Genomic DNA, 23208 nt, shown 5'->3' on the forward strand with positions numbered 1-23208 from the left:
CGCTCATTCATGTATGTCAAGCCGAGTCGTCTGGAAAAGCGGACATACTGGGAGAGCAAACTGTCAAGGCTGATCAGACTAGACTGTTTCTCTGTGTGTCTCCTGCTGTCTGACCTAATATAGCACCGAAGTGACACCTCAACCACCTCAATAATCCAATTCCTAACATGTCATCCACCATCCAGGCCCAGCAGAAGATGTCTTATAAAAACATAAAGTTCAGAAGACAGCCGGCTGCTGAAGGTTGAGACGGGTCCCAGGCAACTTTGACTTGACATTTCCCGTTTTGCTTTATCTGATTCGTTGAGATTTTGAGTACTTAGTTATTCCTCCAGCGTTTTTAAAGTACACTTATTTGCCTGCAAGTTGCTTTGCTGCAGTCACACTGTGTAAGACAGGAGTTTAGGTATGAAAATGGCAGGAAAGGTTTTAAAGATGTGAGCCTGTTTATTGACAGATGTCATGCAGAAACGATGAGCTAAGCCAGTGGGAGGAGGAGGCTGACTGAAGGATTTTCTATTCTATTCTCTTCCTTCTTCCTTTTCTTTCCCAGGACTGGACAAATCTTGCATGATTGGAATTTTTGCAAACATATTCCTGATTGATAGGATATTTGCACACTTAACAGATAAAACCGTATGAAGTTTGGTATCATGGACTACACTACTAACTCCAATATGTCAAGCACAAAAGAGCATAAAAGGACACTAGAGTGACCTTCTGTTGTAGAAAAGGCACATCTGCCTGACTGTGATTTCCCGGAGGGCTTGTTTCTAAGGAAATCTGCACAGTGACATTGTTAGAGATAAGGAAGCTGAAAATCAGGACCCACTGGTAGAGAGAACATCCTTTATTCAATACCACCTGCTATACCTGGCCTTTTATTGCTAACTGAATAGGGCTAGCTATGAGGGAAAGTGTAGACTCAAGAGAAAGAGCCTCCTCGTGCATCAGATTCCACAAACATTTTATTTCCAGATTTATTTTGTCTGCTTTCGATTTAACAAAGGTTTTGAACCTTTTGAAGTTTTCAGTACATTTTTTTTTTTACCACCATTTGTGTTCTAGTTTCTTATTAGGGACTGCTGATTAGGATTTCCTTATCTGCCTTTTTGTATAAAAGGTCTTTTAGAGGTACAGTTCCCTGGGGAATGGAAAGCTTCTCAGACTTATCTGCTTTTTAAATTTTGCCCAGTATTTGCTTGGCACCAGAAACCGGTTCTCAAAACAGATTAGGGAAATTCATGTTTATTTTTGTTACTTCCTTCTGGCACACAGATTAAGACACAAAGCTGACTCATAAGATCGTTTGAATTATGTTACATATTTTTTTAACATAACCTCCAGCAAAATAACATTTTTTTTTTTCCAACCAAGTCAGAAAGTCAGATCTTTTCATCTGGAAAAATTGCCTCTGAGTGAGAAATGACTTTACACCAGAGATAATCATCCTGCCATTTGTTTAAGGGGGTTGGGGAGGGTGTCCTTGGGAACACAGCCATTTCCAAGGACTGTTTGTGTTGTAATTCCTTGTGTCTCGGGCTGTTGGAGGACTTGTATGTGCATTTGAGCAGGTCAAGCTACTTCTGTACTCTACTACTCTTCTTTATCATCAGTGTTATATTGATATATAAGAAACAAAACATCACGGCAGAATGTGGTTGTTGAGTCTGTGTCGTACATTTATATGGATATAAATTTAAAAAGACGTATGGTGCAGTTGATAAATGACTTGTGCTGTGAGATTGTAAACTGTGTGTACAAATTAAATGAGATCAAACCTCTGGCTTTAACTATTGTCATCACAAAAAGACACGCTGTATATTATCTGCTGTGTACCAAGCAGCAGTTCAGCAAACTTGTGGAGATACAGGAATAAACAGCAGAAAGAACTGAGCATATGTTTCCCTTAAGCTTTTGCAAATAAAACAAATAATTGCTGTCCTTTACATTTTGAAGTAAAAGTCTTAGTAGCCTTAGTAGCTTCTCAGTCTTCCATGTCATGGTATTCTGGCGTTGAAGGCAAATGCACTTCTTTTTTAGATTTCACCTCTCACCCAAAAGGCTTCTTCAGTTCTAAAAAACTGATGAAAATACCCAGATATTTAGACCCTGGCAGTATTAAACTGCAGGTGTGACTCCCATCAGTTTTAGAATTGAAGAAGCTTTTTGAATGACATGTGAAATGTATTTAAGAATCCAAGAAGGAACTCCAGCTGTCTTCAGCTTGAACGCTTAAAATTGCAAGGGAAACACATTGTCCTTCAACAAGACAACTTATAATTGCATAAGGATAAAATTGCAGACCTGCATAAGGACTTAAGGACCATGTACAGGATTATGCCTCAGGAACAGAGTGTAACTCCTGTGTTTTCTCTTCGCTTATTTTTGTGTTCATTTTTGACCATTAACTTTTAGGTTTTGACTTTTATATCTTTAGTTTTATTTCAGTCTGAGTACCCCCAAACTACTTCGTTATATCCCAGAAACAGTTGTGGTTTGGGTTACAGTCGACCTTTTTACAGCATTAACCACATTAGAAGATTCTCCTTCATTTTCTGGGTTAACAGGATGACTCGTCCACACAGTTAATGACAGATGAGACAGTTTGACTTGAAATGTTTTTGTCAAACATCACAAACAAATGTAATTCATGAGAAAATCTCTTTGTCTTGAAATACATTTAGAATAAGACGGCTTTTTTTTTACATGCACAGTATTTGCTCTGTGTTGGTTCGAAGACGCTATAATATCTGCTTTCAACATTAATATAGCAGCAAGCAGCTATTTGCTCATTAGATACTTAATGGAGCATCTTTCACAGAAAATGATGTCACACTGTTCTGGTTTTTTGTTGTTTTATGTTTTTATGGCCGACTCATCCATATGTGCCTGTTAGTGGATGTGAGCTGATGTGAGTACCTGGAAATGTGTTGGCATTCACAAAATTTATAAAAATACTAAGGTTGACCTCTTACAGCACATTTGGAAAGTAAAACAGCAGATCTTAGTGTGAGAGTTTCTGCTGTTGTTTTGTTATTCTCCTCTGCTCTCCGTTTCATCCTAGGGGTGTATTATGAAACCAGATTATTGGCTTAGAGGGCTATGTTGAGCTTAAAGTCAGAGTTTCCTGTGTCACGAAAGTAGCTCTCCTTTTATCTGACTAAATCACTGCGGTAACTTGTGCTGAACATGTGTTTAAATCTAAAAACAGCTTGAACACCTTTTGGTAGATTCTTTTATTTACAGCATGTTTAATTGCAACATATATTCTGTACTGGGGCAATATATTTTATATAAACATCATCATAGGAGTTTGCATGTACTAATTTGATGAAGCAGAAAATGGATAGGTGTTGTTATTCCTAATTCTAATCTGCTGCTAATTCTCTTTTAAACTGCTAGAATTGCAGAACACAACACACCAAAATCACCTGTTTTCAAGCAACAAAACCCCCCCAAACTTCACTTAAGTTAAACTAAAGCAATTTCTACGTGTCCTTAGGCTCAAACATTAGGCTATGGTACAGTAACATGTAATGTTTCAGAGCTCTAATGTGCACCTACACCTTAGAAATAAACAGCAGCACAGAGAGCCAAACTTGGCGATAAAGCCGTTAACTTGAATTAAAATGTTTATTTTACCACTCTGTGCAATAAGGTGCAAGATTAACAATTTTCTGCAGCATTAATCTTATCATCATCTTCTGATAATGTCCGATTGGAGCAGGCTGCACATACAGGGATTGTTTCATGTTGAAGAGTCACATGACCTTGCAAAGGGCCCATGGTTTTTGTGAGCCTGAAGCAGAAAGCCTGGCTTAACAGACAAAGTCGTTAGCTACTGTTCTGCTAACCATGTTCTCCAACTGTTGTTTTAGGTTTTGTGGAGCCGGCTAACACAGAGAAAGCCTGGCTGAGTTGAACTTTGTTTGAACTTTGTTTGTAGAAAAGACAGGGCTGAAGTTAAGAAGTGTAGTGAAAATGCTTCTCAGCAAGCATGATTTATGATGTCAATAATAATAATCTAAAAGGAAACCACCTGATACTTGACAAAAGAACAAAAAATCACCGCCCTACTTCATTTGCAACTCATAAAAAAGGGCAAGGGCTAATGCCTGTTTTGTTTTTTTGTTTTTTGAGTGACAAATGAAGTGGGGAGGTGTGGCTCACGCTGGCCGAAGACACCGGTGCTCTAATGAAACATCCAGCTCTGAATGTTATATACGTACATCACCTTTAAGAAAGACTGTTATTATTATAATTAGGTCATATTTACTGTTTACTCTGCATCTAACTGGGACACTTAAGCACAAAGAATTTAATGTCAGAAGAGAATAACTTAAATCTCATAGCAGCTTTATTCCCCCACCCTCTAATATAACCTCATTACCCACTTAAAATGCTGTATAATTATCGAACCACATCACAATCATAGTCACAGTAGGGTTCTGTAGAGGTATACTGCAGAGATATCATTATAGCGATGGAAAGTTTCCTCAAAGTTGAGTTGCACTCGGCACTCCTACTTTGCCTTGCAAACAAATTATGTGCTTGATTAAACAGCCAATTTGTTTAAGAGTGATGGGAGGCAGGGTTTAACATATCCAAAAACAGCACGAGAACACTCCAACATTGTGCCGCAGGAACTCTGATGAAGGATTTCTGATAGACTTTGATTCTCAGATTTTGGATTTAATATTATATCCCAACAACTGATTCTCACAGGACGCCACATGGGAGACTAGGACTGTTGTGGAGCGCCGCACCAATATAATATATCTCTTTGCAGCCCTCCATAACAGTCCCAGTTTCTCATGTGGCTGCTTGGGAAAATTCATTGCCCACTCCTGTTTTACCAGTTAACACAGCTGATGAAGTAAAACATTTGACATAGTTCACCACTGAACACACTGAACTGTATTATATATTTAATATTAATATCCATGTGGACAGTCTGTTGGAGATATGCCTTCAGTCATTCGTTCAGTGCTGTTTTGTAAGTACTTCTTACAGCTCAGTGCTGTTTACAGTTCTCCGCCCGCCCTCCTGTTCTACCCCCCTGAGGTCGACCACCACTAATTAAATTGCAACCTGTGGGAGACATACTTGTTATGCATAAATAACAATTAATTCAAATTTCCGAAGAGCAGCCATCTTGCCTGCCGGAGACCTCAGACGTGTAACTGATGTAAAATGCTTCTGTGATTAAACCTTTAGCTAGCCTTTTAGGTCACTAGCAGGTCACACGTTGCCTCCCACACACATCATACAGATTACATTCTTAGCTGCTTGCAGGGCATACTTTGCTAAGCATGGTGATGCACATTTAAATTATAAGAAGTTTAATATTTTGTGGTATAAATAGAAATATTAATAGAATAATGAAACCTGCATCAGGAATAATGAACATCCCGTGGGATTTACAGGATTCACTTAGCTCTGGGATTATTTGATTTTATGTCTCAAAGGATTTTGGATTATTATCAAACTCTTCTTGGTTGAAAAATAGCTGAAAGTGAGATTGAAAGAGAGAGGAATTTTTTTAGCGCAGCAGCAATTCTCAGAGGATATGATATGGGGGTAGGAGAGCAGTGACCACAGGCCATTTCAGCGGCTAATGGGATGGGAATCCCTTGCAGTTTGGGCCAGTTACAGGGTATTTACTGATTCTGCAGAGGATGCTAAAGCAGGAAAGATGCAATCAATTTAAAAACAACTATCACTGTCCACAGCAGATTTTTTTTTAAAAAGCTCTTTGTGGCTGTAAATTTTTTCCTGCTCTACTATTTTCTTTGTCAGTATTTGGTGTTCAATTAGGTCTGAAGCTGTCATTGTAAATGCATATGCCCTTCATCTGATTGAAATCTGATCGAATAATCTGTGTTAACATCATGGTAATCAGATTTTAAGCAGGACATTTAAGCAGTATCTGCTGTTATCGGATAATTCGCAACAAAGCTGTCACATTCCACATTTTCATTTTTTTTAAAACCTACACCCCAGGTCACTGGGACCTTTAAAAAAAGAACCAGATTTTCTTCACGTAAGTCTTAAGAAGAGAAATAGACATTAGTGTCACAGTTCGAAAGGGCATCTCAGCAGATTATTGGTAATCTGGACATTTTTCAAAGTTTGTATTAATGATATAATAGACTTCGCTCTTTTCTTTTTTTTTAACCCAAGAAGCTTTTCGAGTTGAGAGGATTATTTGTTTTTATCACAATACACAGCTCTTAATGGTTCACAGTATGATGAATGTGCTGTAATCCTTTATTATCTCTTCATGTCTGACACACAGGCACACACACACACACACACGCACACCGTTTGGTAGTTCAGGTGTACACTTTGAAAAGCTAAGTAAAGGAACAATAGATTGACACTCCTTTGCATTAAAGTATTATTTAGCAGGGATTTATCTGTCTATTGGTGACATTAGTTGGAGGTCTGCTGGGAACTGTGGATGTCAGCTAAGTGACGGAAACGCACATGTTCTCTGGGGATTGAATGAGACTCATTACAGTAATTAAAAACCTTTCCACACATGTTTTCTCATCCTGCACAATGAGTGTTGGGGGAGGCTACGGTGTCTGCTCATCTCTGGGTGCTTAATGTTGAACATAATCACCTTGTTCAAGTCCTATGATAATGAACATGAATGTGCATGTGGGTGGGTTTTTTTTTCATGTGTGGCTTACGTTGGTTGCCACAGCAACAGCCCGAGCAGGCTTGTGAGGCAGTGTGGGGATTGAAGACAACCCCCTTTACCCTAACAATCTATGCTTTCTCTTTTTGACTGCAGACTTCAGTAGTTCTCAACTGAAGGGGGGGAGGGTCTCCTTCTTTGGAAGGGGGATAAGGGAGATTGTAAGCGGTATTGGTTGGGGGGTTGGTGGGTGTTAGTGTCGAGTTCAGGTTTTGGAGTATCGGGCTGTGTGTGAGAGCTGCAGAGCGGACAAAGAGGGTGGAGATGGAGGAAGTGGCAACTAAAGCGTGCACGTGTGTGTGTGACTGGGTGGGAGGAGGGAGAGTGAGGGAGGAGAATCGGAGAGGATGCTCACTGGGAGTGTGCGATAGTCTAAAGAGCTGAGCGTGAGGCCAGCAGGTGAACGACTGATGAGAATCAGCGAGTGATCTGGTTGGAGCTGGAGAATTAAGAATAAAAAGAGCAAGAGAGAGAGAGAGAGAGAGAGAGAGAGAGAGAAAAGTACGAGGGAGAGAGAAGCTTAACTCTGGAAGAAGCGTGGACGGTGAGTTATCCGTCCGAGTGCTGGTCACTGGCTTGACTTCCCGGGGAGCGCCAAGTGTACAGCTGCCACACCACTGTGTGAGTAAGTTTCCTGCTCTCCTCCATGCAGGACATCAGTTTGCTCAGATGACACACAGGGACTTCTTCACACGGCTGATTTTTGTGCTGCATTGCCAACCAGCTGGGGTGTGTTATGTAATTTGTTGTGGTGTTGGGATAAGGCTGTGGCTTTATGCTGCAAACTGATCCGCAGGACGGCTTACATGGTAGTCCTACATAGAACCGAGCAGGTGTCTGCGAGCAGCAGCATGTTATTTGTGCTGGCTCACATGCTTATGATGAAGGACAAGTTCATGCTGGACATTTGCTGTGTGACTTTACCCTCATGCATGTTTTTGTGCTACTTTTCTGGAATGGTGTATACATATTATAAATTCCTAGTACACTGTCTTTTATAGAATAATAATGTGTGCACAATATGACTTCTATAGGCAGACATATGTTTCTTGCATTACCTAGATTTTTTGGGGGACTATACATTTTGATTAAACCATTCATTCATTTTGCATAATTAAATGTGTGTGTGTGTGTGTGTGTGTGTGTGCGTGTGCGTGCGTGCGTGCGTGCGTGCGTGCGTGTGTGTGTGTGTGTGTGTGCGTGCGTGTGTCCTGACGATCTATTGAGCATTAGTTCTAATTAAGAGTTCAGGACAGCTGATGCCTTTTCCTATATTGTTCTCCCTTGGGAGAGCTCTTCGTGTGAGCCTGTTGAGAAAGAGCTTAGAAATATTCCAGTTTCATTTGCTGCGGGACTTTTCTTGATTGAAGACTCACTTGTTGTGTAATAGCAGGGCGGCAGCAGGGTGTACTAATGATTTATGCTCTGTTTTCTTCACCTAAATTTGAATGTGAGTGCTCTCAGCGCATGTGAAACCCGATTTCCATCTCAGCCACTGTCCCTCTTGAGCAGCTGTTTGTCTTATCTCCGGCCTCAGCATCCGACCATCCGCTGCAGCTCCATACATTCGCTCAGATAACTGAATACTTTGTCAGCACAGTCAGCCACATTATCTCTTTGAGAAATTACAATTTTTTTAAAAGAGTGTTCCATTTTGTCCCCTGGAGTTGTTGAGGGTGTAGAGTAATACTTCTCTGCTTGCGGAGTGTCGTGCCTTTCGGCTGCTGGGGTACGCCGCACCCTGAACATATTTCATCGTAGCTGCCGTATCCTACTTTAATAATCGCCGGCAGACATACACATAATTCATGATATTATCGCTGATTCGTGATCAGTTCAGATGTTCTTCTGTGATGATTAATCGCTGTATGCATATGAAAGAGACTGAAATAAATTGCAGAAATTAAAAGGCTGCTGTGGAAACTGACCAGTTGTCAGTGTCAATACAGCACCATATTCATCAGAAGTATTGATCAGTGATCATGCTGAGAGAAAGCTGTTCTGGTAGAGATATTGAGTTTAGAACAAAAGATGTGTGACATTAGTATTGTTCAGTGTGTCGTTCTTCTGGATTAGAGATGCTTTTGTTTTGATAAATGTGAAAGTATTGGTCTTGTTCCCTGAGACCCCTGAGGTGTCTCTGAGGTAGATTGTGTGATAAAAGAAAAGGTGAAATCTTTTGGAAGTTATTGTTTCTTATATCATAAACAGCAAAGAAATCATGGGGTTTGTATCAGATGTAACTTAGTTATAACATTTTATACTGTTCAACAGATTTAAACCTCGATGACTATGACACTGCAGATCAAACAAACCAGTTGGAAAACAGGATTTTGAAATTTAATATCAATTAAAAACTGATGTATTATTGATTTGTGATATAAATTAAAGACCTTATTTCGTTGTCAGGTTGGAATGCTCTTCACTTAAAGAGCAATGTAACAGTAACCTAATTTCAAAAAGGTGACTTTAGTCCACTGCAAGTACCTTGTACAGTCCATACGACTTTTTTTTTTTCTTGCCAAAAGAGATCAACAACATTTCCTGAGGCATTACCTTTTGTTGTCCTCTTGCTCGATCTCAAACTGGGTGACCTTTTCTGACTGAATGTTCTCTTCCATCTGTCTGATTTTAGGAAACAAGATGGGAGTGACCCCCGAATTTCTGCAACTCTAGAGCCCCAGCTGCTCCAGCCTAAGCTCCCATTCACCGCCTCACCATTTCAAAAGGTAGGACTGGGGAAATTGAGTTTGCACTTTGACCGCTGACCTATATTAAAGACCTCTGTGTGACCTCTCATTCTTTGATCTTTTTAACATGTCTCAGCTGATCTTGTCTCCACACTTGCTTTTGTCTGGATGCATTTGCTCAGTGTTCTATCTGTATTTAATCTCTTGTGATGTATTAGACCCAGTTTCATGGCGTGTTACTTTGATTTCTATCCTTGCTTTCTTTTGTGTAACTTGTGGTATTAAAGCACACAGAGCTCTGTGTCTGGATGGTTATGTTTGTACTGATTCAATTAATAGAAATCTATTTTTAGAAGGAAATTGTCAGCCGGATGCTGACCATTTTTAAATTGAAGCCTAACGAGCCTGATTCCATCAGAGCAAACAAATCAAAGCCTGAATGAGTCATTTTTAAGTCAAAACACAAGCTTCTTCATGCCCATCATCATCCATGAGGTGTAACCTAATTGGAATATCAATTATGCATGATAACACTGAGTGGGGCTCAATTATTACACAGTTGTTTTATGCTTTCCTGAGCCTTGCTTATTTTCCTCGGGGTTTTCATAAGGCTAAGCTTCAGTGTGAAGATTTGTGCTCTTGTATTTCTTTAATGCCTGCGGGTTATTAGCTGTCATGTCATTTTCAGATTCACCACATTCAGCTTGTCTCCTGTTCACTAAAGCTTTATTTTGCCTTTATGAATCACCTATACTAGAACTAATATTCTTTCTTTCAGCAAAAATGGTTTGAGGAAATACTAAATTGCTGTTATTGAAAGTGTAGGAAAAAGGGCCAAAAGTGAAAATGAAATAGGAAGAAATAATTTCAATAAATCTGTTTTGACTGTCACGTCCGTAGCAAATCTATTTTGCTGTCAGAATCTTTATGCTTACCTTTAGCACTTCTGTGATTGATGTGAAAACCTGGCAGAGATATTTTGGGATCCTAGAAACTGAATAGCTCCTAGCTCCGTGGTGATTAAACGACAGGAACAGTGTCACTCGTGTCGGATTGCTTTCATAAGATCCCTCACACTTTGGAATGGGCTTACAGTTCTCACAATCTGCCTTCATCTGGGGAAAGCAGAGAGAGCAGGAAGAGAAAGGGATTAAGAATTCAGGAATTCAGAGATTGGATTGTTGAAACCATCATTCCCGATCCTTGCAGCATGCACCATCTGTAGGTAAAACAGACTTACCAGTAACAGTTAGTCAAACATTTTGTTTGACACTTAGAAATTTAAGGATAGCAACTCTGATTTATGTCATTTTCCCTTTTTTGCACATTTTAATTGAGGAAAAAGTAGAAAAAAGGAAAGCATGGAAAGATTTTTAGGGACAGCGTGGTAATGTGGTGTGCTGTAGTACAACAAGGGCTCAGTGGAGCAAGACTCAGAGGAGTGTATCACTTTAATTAGAGCCCTGCAAAAACCAGGTCAATCTGCAATTAACCCCATCAGCTCTTATGGCCATTGCCTGATTCAAACTGAACTGTCCTATTAATAATCTTGCAGATTTCTTAGAGATGTAATGCAAAACTCAAAAAGTGATAATTTTCAAATTTTGGTGGCAGAAATGGCCAAGATAAAAAAAAAAAAAAGAACTGAAACATCCTACTCACCAGAATCGTAGCGCTTAAAGAAAAAAAGTATAATAGTATACCAAAACCAAGAGTTGAAATAATCATGAACTGTTGACCACTGCTCTTGGAAAGGGTTGCGTGAGTAATTGTGGGTGAGCTTTCTAATGAAAACATGTTACTTGTCGTTTACAACCTTTTTTACTGATTTGTTACACCAGTCAGGGTGACTTTTTACAGAGCTCTGTAAATTTGAGATGTCAGGAAATATCTTTAATGGCCCTGGAATGAAAATGCAGAACAAAGAACCAGACTTCATGTGAATTTCACATTCACATGTATCCATCTGATCCACTTCATGGAGCTGGTTGAAGTTTTAATGAGCTCTGTGAGAATGTACGGCGTTGCAGCTGATAAGTCAAGAGGAGCGAGAGGAAGCCTTGCGTGTTTAATTTGTCTCTTGTCATAATGGCGATCCTATTAGCTCTCATAATGAAAGGTCTGAGCTCTACACCTGCACTGTGTGTGCTAGCTTGGCTCCCTGGGGATCCCCTCATCGCCTCCTCTTTGTTCATTTCTGCAAAAATTAGATGTCTTGTTTTTCATCAAAAGATTGTTCCTTTTCATTACTTTTATTCTACTATTGGTTTGCATAGTTTTCTAACATCTGCTTTATGCTATATCCTGATTGTAGCGTAATAGGTGATCTGTAAACAGGACATAGTTGCAGCTGTTGTCTGTGACCGTAGAACGGTTGGACTCCACCTCTTGCCACCTGTCAGCCTAAGCCAGGATACAGATAGTAGTAAAGACAGAGGTGGTTGGTATAAAATTTGGAGTTCTTCCTGTAATGCTTTTGAGAGAGAGAGAGTGACAAAGAGGGATCAGCAGAAGACTAGACACCTCCAGCTTCAGTCAGAGGATTACTTCTCAGCTTTAAGCAATAGCAGGTTTGCCTGCAACCTGAGACATAAACTTGCAGGTAATCTTGTATGCTTAGAGCACACACTGGGAGAGTCTGTGGATCTTGTCACCAACTTTGTCTGATCCAACACTTTGTCAGTGATGCTTGCAAACAGCGGCGATGCAGCTAGGATTTTGCCATTTCAGAAAGGCACAGCAGTCATGGAGCGTTTAATCCAAATCTGCTGAAGTCAGTGACACTGGGACATCTTTGAAGCTGCAGGACTTTTTGTCAAGGAGAATTAAAAATGGCTAAAAATATTGACAAACACAACTACGCTCCAATGGTGACAAAGACACACTGGAAGAAACCCAGCAATGTAAGTAGCTTTATTTTAGGAACATGCTGCATACAAGACATCAACAAATGACAGACAAAGTGGAGAGGACACCTTTAAGTTAAGGCACGGACAGTCACTTCAAACTAATGTCATATCTATCTATATATATATATATAGATAGATAGATAGATAGATAGATATATGAGAGAGAGAGAGAGTTTATATTGAGCTTATTTGGGGAAAACATTTATAGCACACTTGTTTTTGTTCAAGCCCAAAGATAATATGTAGCAAAGCATTGCAGGTCCCATTGTTCTCGTACTCATAATCAATCTTATGTGTATAGATTTATGAGTCTTATAACACTTACTTCTCACACTATTTATTGAAAGTAACATAATTCCCATTCAAGTTATACTTATTGTTATGTTCCATGAGTATAATGCGAAAGGTCCCACTTTTATGAATAAATCATAGTAAATTTATAAGTCTTATTAGACATAATATTTGCATTTGTTTTACATATGGGAATCTCTGGCTAAACTCAGGGCTATTTACTTTCAGGGTTTGTGGCGGACTATTGTTTGCACATGGTGGAGGACTTTACTCACAGTCACACTGAAAGCCAAGACACGATTGCTCTGTACACAAAGTGTTTGACTTTGTCAGGCTTTACTGGCTGAACTTTTCAGCCTTTTACTTAATTACCGAAAACCAACATGTCCACGGACAATTGTTTTTCATCATTTTTTGCAATATTTATTGTCATTATGCTCACATGACATATGCCAATTTGGAATGTGAAAACTTTAGGACAATACTACAACAACTGTGGTTTGTTCTAAAGAAATGGGTCGATTTTTCATTTTTCTGTCGGTCACACGTGACGGTGAGATGTGACAATATCATGTTCTGCAATAAGGTAACATGTTTATTAAAATAAATATGAGCTCAGACATTGGCTGTTTTGAAAGTGGTGGGAACAGCTGGCTTAGAATGTGTAATTTACCAGCTTTACAACATCTGCTCTACTGCAGGCTTTCCTAAATGTAAACTTTAACGCTTCTTTTTAAGGTCAGTTTGTCCTCATGCTTTTAACAGCTCAAACTTATTCCTAACCATGTCAGGTTGGTATCAAATAACACCTAATTAGTTCATTTTAAGGCATTTCTGACATCTTTCAGAAGACTTCTACAGAAAATGTTGCATTATTATACTTTCTGAGGGGGTTTCAGAGACCTTAACTGTAGAGGTAAAATGTTGAATATATAGACCTCTTGCCCTCTAAATTTTTAAAAAAAGTCTATTTGGATTTTTGTTTTGAAAGATTTTGGTTCATAACAGTTGTAAAGAGTGAATAGAGCTCTCTGTAACATAAAGAGCATCACTTTCTGTATTGGCACAAATGCACATACCAGGATTTTTTACATGTCTAATAAGCAGTGCATAGAATGTTGCACACACATTATCTTGAATTATTGTAATCCCATCATGCAGTATTGCAAATATAGCAGTGAGATCTGACACCCTAACAATAACCATGTAAAGGCGGTGTTCCAGAGATGTTTTTTCTGTCACTGGATGGAGTGTGATGATGTTAAAGTGTTGAACTCAGTGAACCTTCATTAACGCCAGTCAAAGGCAAACTAACCTCTGCACTCAAGACAAAGAAGCCTAAACATTGAATCTTACTCTCCTCTCTCCAGACCCCAGATTTATTTGAAATGATTGAAAAGATGCAGGTAAGATGATAAAAGATTGCATCTCTGTATTTTGTCTTGGCTCACTAAGCTGTGCTCAATAAGCAACTAACCAGCCAGTGTCTCTTCCTAATTCTGCAACACTTTGGCTCTCCTTTGCTGCAGTACTCATAATCTCTCTGAACATGAGAGGGATTTTGAGTATTTTCCGAGGAGTGTTGTCAATGTGTTTGTCTTTGTTAACATTCTGGTTGAAACTTTGGCTTGGCAAACTGTAAGCTCATTATCTCACCTCAGAATCTATTTCCTGGTTTCTGAAGACTCTGGAAGGATGTTTTCTGTATTCATGCTTTCCCAATGATAAGACGTGTTTTGTAATAGAGCATCTGTACATTATTTTTTGAAATGCACATTTATCTTCTTTAAAAAAAATACGAATTGCAGTCACAATAGTGCCTCACTATCTTTCATGTTTGGAGGTAATTCTTCTTTTGCATGGGACGTGACACAGGATTGTCTATTTCCACTGTCGGACAGTGTATTGATGACTGCATCGTCTTCCATGATGGTCGGCGCCATCATCTAGCCTTGATTTAGTAACGCTGCATCTCTTTTTCTGCATCGATCCTCCTCACTCTCTTTTCACGTACAGATACACCTCATGCGCAGTTGTAGGACTGTCACTTATAAATCTTTTTAATCCCAAGACTCTTATTCACACGTTTCTGCAGTGTGTTTAATAGAGTTCTCTGTCACTTCCAAACTCACGTCTGTAACGTCTTTCACTCTCCTCACTCTGAGGAACGTAATGGATCTCTTTCTGTATTTTTCCATCTGTCCCTTTTTTGACTTTGCTTTGTTGCCTGCTGCACATCTCTGGGGAAAACTGAGTTGTTACATAATGAGTTTGATCATTTTTTTGCCTTTTGTTTATGTCACAGTTTGTGTTCATAGATTGGTTTTGTGCTTGACTTTAGGTATTTGTGGACTTTTTTCGTGCCACTTTGTGTGACCCTCCTGTCTTTTTGGTTTCCTTATCTAACCTGCTTCTCTTACAGGGGAACAGGATGGATGAGCAGAGGTACACCTTTCCTCCACCTCTTAAGGTATAACTCTTCATGTAGCAACACAAATTATTCATACTCATTGTCCACGGCTGCTCCACCTTATCTTTCTCTGACAGACATGGCAATTACTTCAGCACCCAGTATTACAATGTGTTCTTCATAATGCACTGAAACGCCCATGTTCCATACAGGAACAAGCTAGTGGGATGCTAAGCTCTGTAGACTAAAGTTCTGAAAGGGACTTTTGAACACATTATAATTATAAAGTGATGAAGCATTTTATACCACCAGTGTGCCAAATAGTATTACTTTCATTAAGGTGTGCATTGTTGGCTGATTTCTGTGTCATTGCTAAACAGATTTTCATTGCATAACTGTTATGCAATTACTCTGAAACAGTGTCCTTTGGGAATGTAAAGTCGTTATTATTTTGTTGTTATTGTCATTCTTCGATGAGGAAACAAAGCATTTTCTTTTTTTCCAGACTGAGGAGGATTACATACCGTACCCAAGTGTCCATGAGGTACGAAGCTGTGTTGCAGTATTATTGTTACTATTATTATTGTATTCCAATAAAAACACAGAAATATTGAAAGCAGTTGACTCATAGTGTTGTAGACATCCAAAGTCTCAATAAAATGTTCATTTAAGCCTCAACAGACAAGCTGTGATCAGACATTTTACGAGCATTCTTATTAAACTAGTAAATACTCAGGCTAGGGATATTTGCTCTCTAATCTCATTTTAATTTCATTTTATTTCAATTTTTAACTTTTTCTCAAGTCTAATTTTTAGTTTAATAACCTTCTCTATCTCTGAGAAGAAACTTTCTGTTTCATTATTATTTTATTGCTGTTTTACATTTTGAAACAGGTGCTGGGAAGAAAGAGCCCCTTTCCTCTTATCCTCCTACCACAGTTTGGGGGCTACTGGATTGAGGGGACCAACCATGAGCTGAGCCAGGCTGGAGACACGGAGCCTCTCCAGCCTCTGTCCCCAAACACTCGGACCAAGCTGGAATGTAACACGCTGGCTACGCTCTTCAGGAAACATTTCCTGGGCAAGGTTAGCTACTCTGTACATGACAGAAACACATGGAGCTACTGACAAGTAAACTGTAGTACACATATTAAGTTAAATCAGCTTTGCATTTGCTGATTTGCAGTCCTGGCTAAGGGCTCCCCTTGTATTGCCTCTTCTGCAGCTCTATTTTAAACCCACTTAACTGAGTAAGTTACCATATTTAGCATAGTTTTAACCATATCATCTGTGACATTTCAATGTCCCTGATAGATTATATTTAGCTGGATGCAGTTGCAATTGCTCCCCCTTTATATTAGTAAAATTTTCTTCTATTTTCATGGTTAAAATTACAATTAACGAGAACATTAGTAACTGTACTAAGTTACTTAGTTAAATTACTACAATTTTTGAAAAGATTTGTTTTCTTCCACAGTGATATTCCCAAGTCATATTCATGTCATGTTCTCATTATAACAGCTTCCTTCCTCTTCAAATGAGTCTCATTGCTCTCATGGAATATTTCACATTACTTCTTCTTCATTACAGTAATGGGACAAATAGGAAATAAGCAAATCTCTGCATAATAAAGTACAAACAGTAAGCCTGCCTCACAATTAGGCACCTCACACACTGTGGCTAATGAAGATGCATTACACTTTGCAAGTGTTCTTGCAAACACATAATATCAGTAAACAAAATTGGTTGCATGTTGCAGAGGACGAGGAAACAAAGGAACTCAGATAGGAAATGAATTAACTGGAGCACATTTACCCGTGTTGTGCACATGTGTGCCTGTTTATGACAGATACTAATGGTGGTCTCTGCATGCTGTGCCCTCAGGAGCACTTTAATTACTATTCAGTGGACAGTGCCCTTGGACATCTGGTGTTCTCCCTAAAATACGAGGTGATCGGTGACCAGGAGCATCTGCGTCTAATGCTCAGGTGACGCTTAATTTTCATGCAGGGTTCAGTACAATGTTGCCTAATTGTCTGAGAAAATCAACAGTTTAAGTCTGCCTGGTTACTTCATAATCTGAAGTAATTAATGTGTAAGATTTTGCCTCTTTTGTGAACAACAAGCACTAGCTGCAGAGTAATTTTTTTTCACCTAAATTGCCCAGCATTGACTGGACACACACATCCGCCCGGGGTGTTATCGTAAGAGTCATAAAGCCAGCAAGAGTGTCAACAGCTCTGTCATTTCCACAGAAGAGTAACAGATGGACTATTTAGGCCAGTGAGTGGGTGGGGATGGTGGAAGGGAGAGAAGGCAAAGAGAGGCAAGGGCGGGGAACTTTGATCATGGTCCATACCGGATCATCTCTGCACCAACTGATAGATTCTGAGAAACGCTGCTTCGTGTTATATGGCTATAAAACCCACACTAATTACTTTATGGCTTCATCAGGACCAAACTGAAAACCTACCATGATGTGATCCCCATTTCCTGTCTGACAGAGTTTCCAAATGTGGTCCAAATGGCCAAGGTAAGAAGCCATTTTTATATTTTTTTGTCTAAAGATAAGCTGCTGTGACACTTCCAGCACATTCTGATGTTATTTCCCATCGCTTTTTTAAATTCAAGCTTGTCTGCGAAGAGGTCAACGTGGACCGCTTTTATCCTGTCCTTTATCCCAAAGTAAGTTCTGGATCACAGATTTTCAAGGTTTTCTTTCTAGGCCCAGAAGTATGAGCTTTCAGCATCTGGTTAGATTTTTTCACAGCTGCTTTAAGCAATATCCTACAGTTGAAGGGGAAATGATGGAATTTCATATTTAATAATATACTGTAAACCTCATATTACCTTCAGTCAAACTTTTCAGTACATCTTTGAATGGGATTGAGGTTTTTATCAACCTTTGCACTGAGGCATGTTAGCAAAAGAAAAGCGAGAGAGAGAAAAGAAAAGGAAAAAAACATCTTGTATACATAGGAGAAATAAATAATATATGCAGATAAATATAATTAGATATAGCCATATACGTCTTCTTTAACGTTATATCTGTGATTTTTGCAGGCTTCAAGACTTATTGTCACCTTCGATGAACATGTGATAAGCAACAACTTTAAGTTTGGAGTCATCTATCAAAAGTTTGGACAGGTAAGCGATAAAGCCTGGATGTGATCAGGTGCAAAAGCAGTGCTGTAGAAGTACTTGCATCCATTATATTCATATCCAAAGAACAATGAGCGTGTATTATATGGTGTATTGTCAGATTTTTTTAAGGAAGCTTATTATACTTGGTCCTCTGTGGTCTTAATTATGGCTTTCACTTAAGCCCAGTCATTGTGGCTGCCTTCAGCACACCCTCTCATTTTCTGAGGCAATCACAGCCCTCTTGTTTACTATGTGGGGTGGCAAAAGAGGTGTTGAGTGCTTTTCTACCTTTAAATCGAGACATCACTGTGTAGAAATCTTTTCTTTTGATTTTGCAAATACTACAGAAATTGAAATGTATTGTTAAACATGTTAAATGATCTAATTGGCCTTCTCACAAAGATAGAAAAGACCCTCTAACATTCAGGAGGGATGCTAAGTGGAGAAAGGCATGCTCAAATAGGTACACTGAACAGAAAGCAAATCATAAATAGTGAAATGAGCAGTGGGAACTTGTCCCAGGTATTGTATGCATCCCTTTGTTTTAAAGGAGGCATTTTTATTCAGATCATCGCTCTAGTTACTGACAATAGATAATCAGCAGTCCATCACAATCATAATGTTTCCTAAAGCCTTATTTCAAATGTTCTACCTACTTTTGTAATTAATTGGAACAACCTCTTCCATCTCAAATGCAAATGCACCGTGTCTGAACAAAAGTGCAAAACACACACTGGATACACGTTCTTTCGCTTCTAGTTACTGACCCCAGTGATCTGTTCCAGGAAAAAAAGTAACACTTCCAACATACAGCTCTCACTTTGCCACTGCTGACTATTTAGCAAAAACAATTTTGCCTTACCATGATTAGTTTCCCCTTTTCTTCTCAGACATTGCCACTGTCATTAGGCACCTATCTGCAAACTGTGCAGTACTCATACAAACTGATCTCATCATTCTGCAAAAAGCTTGCTCCTTTATTTATTTTTAAAATAATTTTTATTTGTTACAGACTTCAGAGGAAGAGCTGTTTGGCAACAACGAAGAGAGCCCTGCCTTTGTAGAATTTCTGGAGTTTCTCGGAGAGAAAATTGAACTGCATAACTTTAAAGGGTAAAGTCCTCACAGTGGTTTGAAAGCATTCGATATACTCCATCTAATATTTCATAACATAATGTCACTACAATTTACATCAGACTAGCTACATGAAAGGTGGTGACGCTGCTGCAGTGATGGTGGAGAATATCCTCCTAGACATGGTTCTGTGTGCTTGCAGTTTCCGCGGAGGGTTAGATGTGACTCACGGGCAGACTGGCACAGAATCTGTCTACTGCAACTACCGCAACAAAGAGGTCATGTTTCATGTGTCCACAAAGCTGCCTTACACAGAGGGGGACACCCAGCAGGTACTGTAATGCAATACCAGACTAACACACCTTTTATGATTCAAAGGATGGTTAGGCAGGTTCCCTCTGGGCATCACAGAACCATATTTTGCATATGTGCATCCCTGTTGTGCAAAGAGCCTGCAGTATATAATTACAAAAAAAGAAAAAACCAACTCCCTGGTATTTGAGATATATTACTTCAGCGAATGCTTTGGTGTCTGCGTCTGTGAGCAGCACTCATTCCTCGAAGTGATTTAAAGCTGAGATGTAGCACTGCATTGCTCACGCAGCCAAGTACTTTTTTTCTCTTGTATCTCACACATTCACACAGAAACTGAGGATCGCAAGATGAAAAATGCTATCATTTACTATCAAGCCATCCACAAACAGAGATAAGACCAATGCCTGTATGTTCAGCCTCTCCTGCAGCAGTGAGTGCTACATATGGGCTACTTTGAGCAAACTGTTTCTGTGGAGGTTGTCATCGGGGAAACAGCACTCCCTGGTGGTGTTTCATAGACTTAGTCGTGTTAAGATTCAGACTTAGCCTTTATGTGGTGCTAGAAATTAAAGACATTTGTGTAGTCTTTTCTTTTTTAACGCAAATGCTGTGTAATTGCCATCCCACATAATTCTTTTAGATGTTTTCAGTTGGAAATATTCCTGTTTAGCTAGCTTTGTGTTATCAGTAATATGATATTAACAATAATTAGTAGAAAAGCCATAATAGATCTCTATCTATTCTAGTGAGTTGTTTTTCCAGGGAGGGAGTTCCAGGGAGCATTAACTTCATACATTTCATCTAATGCTTGGCATTTGTCTCTTTTCACTGTGCCAATTGTTACATGAGAAAATAATCATTTACACCCTTTTATATAAAATATGTATATATATTTATATATAAAACTAAGTTGCTATTGGGCTGTTGTGTTGCAGTTGCAGAGAAAAAGGCACATAGGAAATGACATTGTCGCCATTGTTTTCCAAGAAGAAAATACTCCCTTTGTACCAGACATGATCGCCTCCAACTTTCTCCACGCTTATATTGTAGTCCAAGTGGTCAACCCCTGCTCCGACAATGTTCTCTACAAGGTAACCCACTTCCTCTCCTTTCTGACTTTTTCTCCTGAAAGCATTTATTGCACTTCATCTTTATCTTCCTTTCTAGGTGTCAGTTACAGCACGGGATGATGTACCTTTCTTTGGCCCCGCCCTCCCAAACCCTGCTATCTTTAAAAAAGTAAGAAGATGAAGATCTTTGACCTCACTGATCATCTTTCAGTTTCCGAGAAGATGCCTTACCTCTCTAATCCTTTTATGCAGGGCCCTGAATTCCATGAATTCCTTTTTACTAAGCTAATCAATGCAGAATATGCCTGCTACAAAGCTGAGAAATTTGCCAAATTGGAGGTAAGTTTTTAAGAAAGACTTAAAACATTTTACATCTTTTGACAGCCTTAAAATTTTTATTTACTTCCCTCTGCCTCATTTCTGTGTGTGTGTGTGTGTGTGTGTGTGTGTGTGTGTGTGTGTGTGTGTGTGTGTGTGTGTGTGTGTGTGTGTGTGTGTGCGTCAGGAGAGAACACGATCGGCCTTGTTGGAGACTCTTTATGAGGAGCTCCACTTAAACAGCCAGGCCATAATGGGTGTTGGAGGAGAGGATGACAAGCTGGAAAATGGGAATGCTGGCGGAGGGGGCTTCTTTGAGTCTTTTAAGGTAACTGGAAAAGCAGAAGCAGAGGCTGGAGCTTCAGGTCGACAGCTTCACTGGAACTCTCAGAAAGAAAAAGTTGAAACTAGTTTGCATATGCAAAGTCTTGTTTTAGAAACTAAGGTTTTATGTTTTACTTGCACAAGCAAAACAAAAGGAGCTTTCTTATTTACATAATTTAAATTCAAGCTCAGCAGCTTAGCTTAGCAAAAACACTGATAAAAGAGAGAAGCTCCACCTGCCTCAGAGGCAAACAGTATTCTCAGACAAATCAGTCGTTTTATTCCCTACAAAACCAGCGATTTCTGCCCTTGGATAATGTATTAATTAGTAAGTTTTAGAGGTGCCAGTATGCTCTTTGTTTATGCCTTTATGCGGATCTGAGATAACCCACTGCTAGCTGTGACTTTATACTGCAGACAGATTTGAGACTGATTTTCTGATCTAACTCCCAACAAGAATATAAGTTAGTATATTTTTCAAAAATGTCAAACTTTTAGTATTAAATTACATTTTATTATTAGCCTGTAAAGTGGCATCTCTAATTAGTATTGATTGTTACCTGTTGAGAGATGTTTTTTTATGTGAACATGAGCGCGACTTCTCTCTGGCGGTATTTCTCTTCTGTTCTTGTCTATATGCAGACTGAGCTGTAGAAGCTTTTTCTTAATCTGTATCTGAATGAAGAGAAGCTCCGCTGCTCTGTCCTCCTGGAACATACCGCTCTCTGCTTCCCAGCTTTTCTTCTTCATGCTTTATAGTTGTTTTTTGATTCACCACATGTTTCAGTGCCACTGCTCACGTATCTATATGGTCCTATCATCTTCATGTGTCGTAATTTGGGGAATGTGGATGGAACGGATATATTTCCTTTCATTATCAGACGCCTCTGCCTCTCCACGTTATTTCATGCTTGTAAAAAGGTGCACTGGGCTTTAAACTTCTTTTGGCTCTGATTAAACTCAGTGTGGTCAGACATCTGTGAGCCACTTGGCCCTTCTACTTCCCACTCTCTTCTCTTACCACCTACCTAAATAAAAATGACTCATCTGAACCTCCTTCAGGCACTAAAGCATACTAGTGTTCTCTGTCGCTTTCTTGTCTGTTAGAATTAGAATCTGGCCAGTGCTCTCTGCCTGTAGTGTGGTCAGTGTTCAGGGACAGCCCCCAGGCTCCTCTTGGCCTGTTCAGTGATACCGAGGGGTCAGAGAGGTCAGCACCATCTGAATGTATCTCCTCCTCCTTCGTCTCTCTGTAGAGGGTGATGCGCAGCAGAAGCCAGTCTATGGATGCCATGGGTCTTACTTTCAAGAAGCCGCACACATTCTCCACTAGCCTGAGCGGCAACTTTAACCACAACCCCGCAGAGAGCCCTAAATTCCCAGGGATAGTAAGTACAGTCCCACTCCTCCAGTGCTTATGGCGAGGTGAGCCTCGGTGCTTCTGCCTCCCCCTCTGCAGATCTAACAGAGTTCATACCCCCTTCTCTTTCACTTGCCTGCTGCACTAACTTCTCACAGCGAGAGAGAGACTGCACACTTGGACATGGGAAGCAATTATGCCTGAGTCTTAAACTTGACTGTCACTTTGCAAAGGTTGCACATTGTCTACCACTACCAAAACGGATTGACTTAACAGTCATGAAAGTGGATATGTTTAGAACACAAGCTAAATGGGTTAAAGCATTTTTTTCTAATTGTGTTCACGTGATTTAAATGCCCATGCATCTGCATTGTTAATGAGTGATCACCTAATTTCTAACATGGGTTGGAGCTGTCTTTGTGTGATTGTGTGTATAATGTGTGAGTATGCATGCATGCTAACATTTGTGGCCTTCTTTTAATAATCACGCAATTCATTTTTCAATTCATTTATAAGCAAATTGATATTTATGTCATCAGGAGGAAAAGTTGTAAATCTTTTCAGGTGTTTTTCAGTTTGAATAATTAATTCTGA

The 23208-nt window shown here is 39.5% G+C and overlaps 1 protein-coding gene across 6 annotated transcripts in view; it reads left to right on the forward strand.

Annotated features, from left to right (window-relative positions):
• LOC116319520 (rap1 GTPase-activating protein 1) overlaps positions 1 to 23208 on the forward strand; it is a 42825-nt gene that overhangs the window by 13866 nt on the left and 5751 nt on the right. For 3 of the 6 annotated variants that reach the window (XM_031738885.2, XM_031738888.2, XM_031738886.2), the window contains 16 exons: positions 9345 to 9438; positions 13970 to 14005; positions 15022 to 15069; positions 15515 to 15553; positions 15904 to 16095; positions 16894 to 16997; positions 17464 to 17542; positions 17641 to 17694; positions 18073 to 18156; positions 19166 to 19266; positions 19430 to 19559; positions 20478 to 20633; positions 20710 to 20781; positions 20865 to 20951; positions 21118 to 21258; positions 22511 to 22642. In XM_031738885.2, coding sequence (XP_031594745.1) covers positions 9345 to 9438; positions 13970 to 14005; positions 15022 to 15069; positions 15515 to 15553; positions 15904 to 16095; positions 16894 to 16997; positions 17464 to 17542; positions 17641 to 17694; positions 18073 to 18156; positions 19166 to 19266; positions 19430 to 19559; positions 20478 to 20633; positions 20710 to 20781; positions 20865 to 20951; positions 21118 to 21258; positions 22511 to 22642 — 1549 coding nt within the window. The remainder of the gene's footprint in view (positions 1 to 9344; positions 9439 to 13969; positions 14006 to 15021; positions 15070 to 15514; positions 15554 to 15903; positions 16096 to 16893; positions 16998 to 17463; positions 17543 to 17640; positions 17695 to 18072; positions 18157 to 19165; positions 19267 to 19429; positions 19560 to 20477; positions 20634 to 20709; positions 20782 to 20864; positions 20952 to 21117; positions 21259 to 22510; positions 22643 to 23208) is intronic. The other 3 variants (XM_031738889.2, XM_031738890.2, XM_031738887.2) reach the window with 2 other exon arrangements.

The sequence above is a fragment of the Oreochromis aureus genome, linkage group 20 (genome assembly GCF_013358895.1).
Source record: "Oreochromis aureus strain Israel breed Guangdong linkage group 20, ZZ_aureus, whole genome shotgun sequence".
In the NCBI taxonomy this organism is placed as follows: Eukaryota; Metazoa; Chordata; class Actinopteri; order Cichliformes; family Cichlidae; genus Oreochromis; species Oreochromis aureus.